A 6000-nucleotide genomic window follows, 5' to 3' on the forward strand; every position below is an offset into this window, starting at 1 on the left:
GTACTTCTCTTTAACTACGTGATCTAATTACGTTGGGCATGTCAGTGTAGTGGCATCGCTGAATCACAACTAAGCAACACTTTAGTCGGCTAACTGAGCTGTTTGGCGGAACAGCTTGAAAACAGCCAATATAAATACGGGCTATGGATTTTTCAATGACCACCTTGTGCAACTGCGCCGTTTTCTGTCTGTTTTTTCATCTTCCGATTTCCATCCAAGCGTGAGGTCATGGCTTCCACAAGTGCTATGTTCTCACACGAATCAAGAGCCAACAGCTCACGTCTGGAAGCCTTTGCCACCCACTACCACTGTACTGCATTTTTTGATGCGCTACGCTTTTTGAAGCCCATTGGTAGTAGTGGTTTCTTTATTTAAATGAAGGTAAAAAAATGGCCTGGCTTAGCTAAGGTTAAGCCTAGGATGCGAAGCATAATAGATTTGTGAAAGGGTATAGCCTGCGCCTGTGCCTGAGCGGGGCTCTTTTATACAATGCCGCGACGACAATCGCCCCCTAGCGGGATGAGCGGAAGTTAGCCTTGGTGGTCGCGGCCGCGCGGCGACCGCGCGAGTTGAGCCCCGTTTCTCCACAGCTGGCGTGACGTCAGACCACGTGCTCGGCTGCAGCGCCCCTAGCGGGATGAGCGGAAGTTAGCCTTGGTGGTCGCGGCCGCGCGGCGACCGTGCGAGTTGAGCCCCGTTTCTCCACAGCTGGCGTGACGTCAGACCACGTGCTCGGCTGCAGCGCCCCTTGCGGAAGGAGCGGGAGCTAGCCTTGGTGGTCGCGGCCGCGCGGCGACCGCGCGAGTTGAGCCCCGTCTCTCCTCAGCTGGCGTGACGTCAGACCACGTGCAAGGCTGCAGCGCCCCTAGCGGGAGGAGCGGGAGTTAGCCTTGGTGGTCGCGGCCGCGCGGCGACCGCGCGAGTTGAGCCCCGTCTCTCCTCAGCTGTCGTGACGTCAGACCACGTGCTCGGCTGCAGCGCCCCTAGCGGGAGGAGCAGGAGTTAGGCTATGACGTCGCACCAAGCGTGTCATTAAATGTCAATAGTGGTCGCGGCCGCGCCAGGCTTGGCTATGGTCTAGCTAAGTAGTGTCCCTATTATGCTTCGCATAAAAGGAAGGAAGAGATTTTTGCTATCTCCGGCATCTGCCTTCGATACTGAAGCACCGGAGCTGGGGCAGCGGAAGTAAACGCTAGCAGGCAGAATGGAGAAATGAAATCAAAGAGGTGAAGGGACAGGAAGAGAGTATAGGTGGCGAACCAATATATACAAAAACTATTTACACAATAAGAAATGTGTACAGGTTGTGCCCGTGATTAGTTTATTTTAGAGGAATTAAAACACACGCGCACAGCACAGTGTTGGCTACAACTGGAGTGGGGCGTCCAGTTATTAATCGTTCAAGGTAGAACTCGCGAGCTTTCGGTCTCTGCGTGTAACTACCTGACGGCAAACAGACAGGACGTCAAGCCCGTGTGTTCGAGGAATGCACAGAGGCTCACCAAAGTTCTCTCACGAGTGCGCGCTCTGCCCTGCGGCCACAATAGTGTCTTGATGGAGTCTGGTAGTATGCCCTGCGCCCTATAGGCCGCGAGCATATCGCGACGAGCATCGGCGAACGCGGCACAGTGAAGGAGCAGATGTTCTAGTGTTTCCACTCCATCGCATACGTCACACACATCACTCGTCGCAATTCCGTGACGCTCCCGTCGTTCCCCGGGCCACACGCAGCCAATGCGCGCGAGGAGGATCATTGCACGTTTTGACCGTCTAAGTGCGCGACAGCGGGTGATACTGTCGATGCGCTCACCTCCTGCAATGCGTGGGTCGGGGTGCTGCTTTCGGAGAAGGTCGTGGAGGGCCGCACGCACGTCGTCCTCCAGCGCAAGGGTCAGATCTCTGGCAGGCAGTTGGTGTGCAGCGGAAGCGAGGTCGTCAGCTTTCTCGTTGCCGGCGATGCCGCAGTGACAAGGCATCCACTGTGCACGCACGGCACATACCCTCCGCGCGTTGCGCTCGATGCGCGAGCGAATTTCCCACACTAGTGGGGTACCGTGGCCGTTAGATTGCAGGCGGCTGAGGGCGGGGCGGGAGGCTTACACCAGAGCACCCCTGTGCGGCGGAGGGCCGAGGGTGAGCAGCAGGTCCAGCCCGAGCCGGATCCCCATCAACTCCGCCGTGGTGGAGGAGCCCAGGAAGGTTGCGTGTTGCTAGCTCTGCAGTCGCAGGGCGGGGATGGTAGCCGCCGCTGCAAGGGAGCAGCTGTCGCAGGCCACTGAGCCGTTGGTGTACACAAAGTGATGGTCCTCGAGCTCCTCGTGTATTACGGCTCTGGCCAGCTGCTGCACAGCAAAGAGGGGTGTTTGACGCAGCAGCGTGTGGGTAAGGCTCTCCATTGTTAGCAGGTTGACACCTGTGAACGCAGTTTAATATTGAGCAACCGTTCATCCTACAGTGTTCTGGGTAGTGTCATAGCATTTCTCTTCATACAGCTTAGATGTTTTAGTCAACTTCGAGGCTAGTTTGCGACACGGGCTACTTTGAGACTTTTCCTTGAAGGCGCGTTTGAGGTGTCCACCGAGATGACGGTATGCGAGCTCTACAGCGCCCTTTCCTTTCCTCAAAAAGCAAATCTCGTATTAAAATTGTGACGTCATCGGAAATGACGAAGTGGTGTAATATGTCGTAACTGGAAACTACGAAGTGTAGAATGTGGTAACCGGAAATGTCGAGCGTTGTAGCATGTTGCAGACGGAAATGTCGATTTGCTGTAGTATATCGTAACCGGAAATAATGAAGTCTGTAGTATGTTGTAACCGGAAATTACGAAACGCCGCACTTCACGTTATGAACAAGAAAGAAACCCACTGCGGTGGCTCAGTGGTTACGGCACTCGGCTACTGATCTGGAGTTCCGGGTTCGAACCCGACCGCGGCGGCTGCGTTTTTATGGAGGCAAAACGCTAAGGCGCCCGTGTGCTGTGCGATGTCAGTGCACGTTAAACATCCCCATGTGGCCGAAATTATTCCGGAGCCTTCACTTGGCACCTCTTTCTTTCTTCTTTCACTCCGTCCGTTATCCATTCCCTTACGGCGCGGTTCAGGTGTCCAACGATATAACAGACAGATACTTCCCCATTTCGTTTCCCCAAAAACCAATTACCAATTACCAAACCAGAAAGAAAATCAAGGTCAAACACTGCTTTCGCATTCCTCCATGCAAGCGGACTTAAGTGCCCTGAGAGAGAGAGGGAGGAAACTTTTATTTGGCGGGATAGTTATGCTGGGTCGAGTTACATTGCCCTACTAGATCGTCACCAGGTTAAGCCTGCTAGGGACCTCAAAGGCGCACTTGAGGATCCGATCCTGTATGTAGGGGTCCGAGCTGCGCAGCATGCATGATCTCCCGGTCAACTGGAAGCACGAGTTGTCCGAATTCTGGAGTGGAGGGGTGCTCCTTGCATTCCCAGAGTATATGATATAGGGTAGCTCCCTCATCGTACGACGGGCATGCGGGAGAAAAATGACTCGGGAACATATACATATGGGACAGAACTACCGCGTAAAGGAAGGAATTTGTTTGGAGTCTTCTTCAGGTCATTTCTTGCTCTTTGTCGAGCCTGTTGTGCGGAGCGGAAGTTTCCTTCGTTCAAGGCGAAAGTGGTGGGTTGGATCGTGAAATAAAATTAGGTTATCCTTGGGTGTCCCCCGAGCGGAGGTGTCCTCAGAATTTTTCCTTTTAGTGGCTGTGCATAACAGCTGATTTAACAGACAATGGTGTTGTTGCATCGCAATTCTGCTATGCCTCTACAGTAATATATGAATGTTTATAAATGTGTAGTTAAGGAGTGGTTACGCTCAAGTGTAGCGCACCTTTACGGGTTCTATAACTCTTGGTGAACGAACGATTACCGAAAGGAGTTCGATATCCATGGCGATACAAATATCACTTCCCCGCAGGGGGGCGCCTGCAGTCTGCAGGCGTCGCGACGGTGTGTGGCGACACCGCGGGTTCCCGAGCATCCGCAGGGACATCCCCGCAAGGGGATGATGGTGAACAGTGCATCACCACGGACCTTAGCACCCACGTTTCGCCGTGCGTGGCATCGCCGTGTCCGGGGAAAAGGGGATCTTGGTGGTTGAGCCGATGCCGAGCGTTTGGACCTTAAGGCCCCTCGGCGGAGGCAACACACCACTTTGGCCCCAGCTTCCTGTAGACGGCACCTTCGGCCTGACCCGACCGGGGGAAATCGGCAGTCGCCTTTTCCTATTCTCCACTTCATCTTTCACTTTCCTACCCCTTTCTCACAACTCTCCTGTCTCCCACTCATTTCTTGGTTTTTTCCTTTTTCCTGGCGGCGAGGGTTAGCCTTGTGTGGCTGACAAACCTTTGTTACGCCATATTTGGTTATAGTGATGGTGTACAGCTGGCGCAGACAGGGCTTTTTAAAGGCACCTGTCCCGTCCCCATGTAGGGCTCCATGGTGGGTGGCTGCCACCATTGCCGAACAAAGAACACATTCCATGGCTTCTCATTTTTTTCAACCCGATCTCCCTCGAAAATAGGGCGCACCAAGACAATAAATTCTTCAAAAAAAACGCTACAAGCTTCCCTCGATTCCACGTTGTTCACAGCGAACACGAGGAACAAACTGCTAGACAAGTGTCACCATTCATTGTTACCAGGACTTTAACAAGTGCCATAGGAGAAGGGTACAAGATCAAAACACTAGCAAACGGAGACCTTCTTTTAGAAGTTTTATACAACCACCAACAAGAGAAATTGTCAGAAGTGAAGTCATTCGGTGATTTACCGGTCATAATCAGCACACACCGATCTTTGAATACTGTTAGGGGAGTTATCTCAGATGATGACCTCAAATATGTAACTGATGAAGAACTTCTGGAAGGTTTGAAGGAGCAAAACGTGACCAACGTGTACAGGATAAAAATAAGACGAGATAATGAAGAAATCCCCACAAAGCAGATTGCCCTGACATTTGCATTTAGTATCCTCCCCGACTCCGTAGAAATAGGCTACATAAAGCTCCAACTAAGAGAGTACATACCAAACCCACGACGCTGCTTCAAATGCCAACGTTACGGCCACAGCTCTCAGAGTTGCCGGGGCCAACTCACATGTGCTAAATGCTCTTTCCATGAACACGATGCCGAAAACTGTGCAGTTGAACCACACCTATGTGTAAATTGTGAGGGCAGCCATCCTGCATACTCACGCGCATGTCCAGTTTGGAAACAAGAAAAGGAGATTGTCACAATCAAAGTCAAAGAAAACATAACATTTAGGGAAGCGCGGAAGAGGGTAGCTTCGATACACAAACCTACTTTCTCCGATGTGGTGCAAAGGGGCACAGCACCACAGCCGCTTCTGGCTCCCACTCAGGCCACACGCAGTGAGCCTGTAGCGGGGCCACCCGTGCCCAAGGTGGCAGCAGCTAGCGCTGCGCCACCACCCACAAAACAGGACGCGCGGGCCTCCAGGTCCGCAGGCCCCAAGGTCCCTCCCCACACGGAGAGGCCGAACATGAAAACAAACGTGCGGCTCGCACGTTCGTCCAGCGTGTCGGAGGATGCGATGGACACGATGGACACAAGTCAAAGTAGTCCTAAGGCGTCGACGTCGAAAGGGCGGCGGGGCTCCATAGACCGAAAAAAAAGAAAAGCCCCGAATAAGGGCGCCTGAAAACCCAACCTAGTTCCTTTCAGTACCCACATAATACAAGATGGCTTTTATACACAGGAACTGTAGGGGACTCTAACATAACCTAAACGACATAAAAGACTTATTAGCCACATACTCACCTGTCGCCTTGTGTTTACAGGAGACAAATTTAGGCTTTAAACACGAAAACATTCTAAAACACTATAAGGTCCTCCGCCGTGACCGAGAGCAGGTGAGCCGGCTTTCGGGTGGCGTAGCCATCATTGTTAACAGTGGAATCGCAGCCCGAGAACACAAGCTTAAAACCAAATTGGAAGC

General features: G+C 52.5%; 1 protein-coding gene across 1 annotated transcript; it reads left to right on the top strand.

The window, feature by feature from the left end:
- Positions 1 to 3393: 3393 nt before the first annotated feature.
- LOC144112084 (uncharacterized) lies at positions 3394 to 5789 on the top strand. Its single transcript, XM_077645159.1, has 3 exons — positions 3394 to 3470; positions 4566 to 5413; positions 5761 to 5789. The coding sequence occupies exons 1-3, from the start codon at positions 3394 to 3396 to the stop codon at positions 5787 to 5789; spliced, it is 954 nt and encodes a 317-aa protein (XP_077501285.1).
- Positions 5790 to 6000: the final 211 nt, after the last annotated feature.

This window comes from Amblyomma americanum, unplaced genomic scaffold (genome assembly GCF_052857255.1).
Source record: "Amblyomma americanum isolate KBUSLIRL-KWMA unplaced genomic scaffold, ASM5285725v1 scaffold_49, whole genome shotgun sequence".
Lineage (NCBI taxonomy): Eukaryota > Metazoa > Arthropoda > Arachnida > Ixodida > Ixodidae > Amblyomma > Amblyomma americanum.

Excerpts from the sequence above, each read along its gene's own strand:
- LOC144112084 (XM_077645159.1), top strand. The coding sequence starts at position 3,394 with ATGCATGATCTCCCGGTCAACTGGAAGCACGAGTTGTCCGAATTCTGG. Across the intron at positions 3,471-4,565 it reads GTGCTCCTTGCATTCCCAGA|GGCGCACCAAGACAATAAAT; the intron begins GTATATGATATA and ends CCTCGAAAATAG. Across the intron at positions 5,414-5,760 it reads TCCCACTCAGGCCACACGCA|GAACTGTAGGGGACTCTAAC; the intron begins GTGAGCCTGTAG and ends TTTTATACACAG.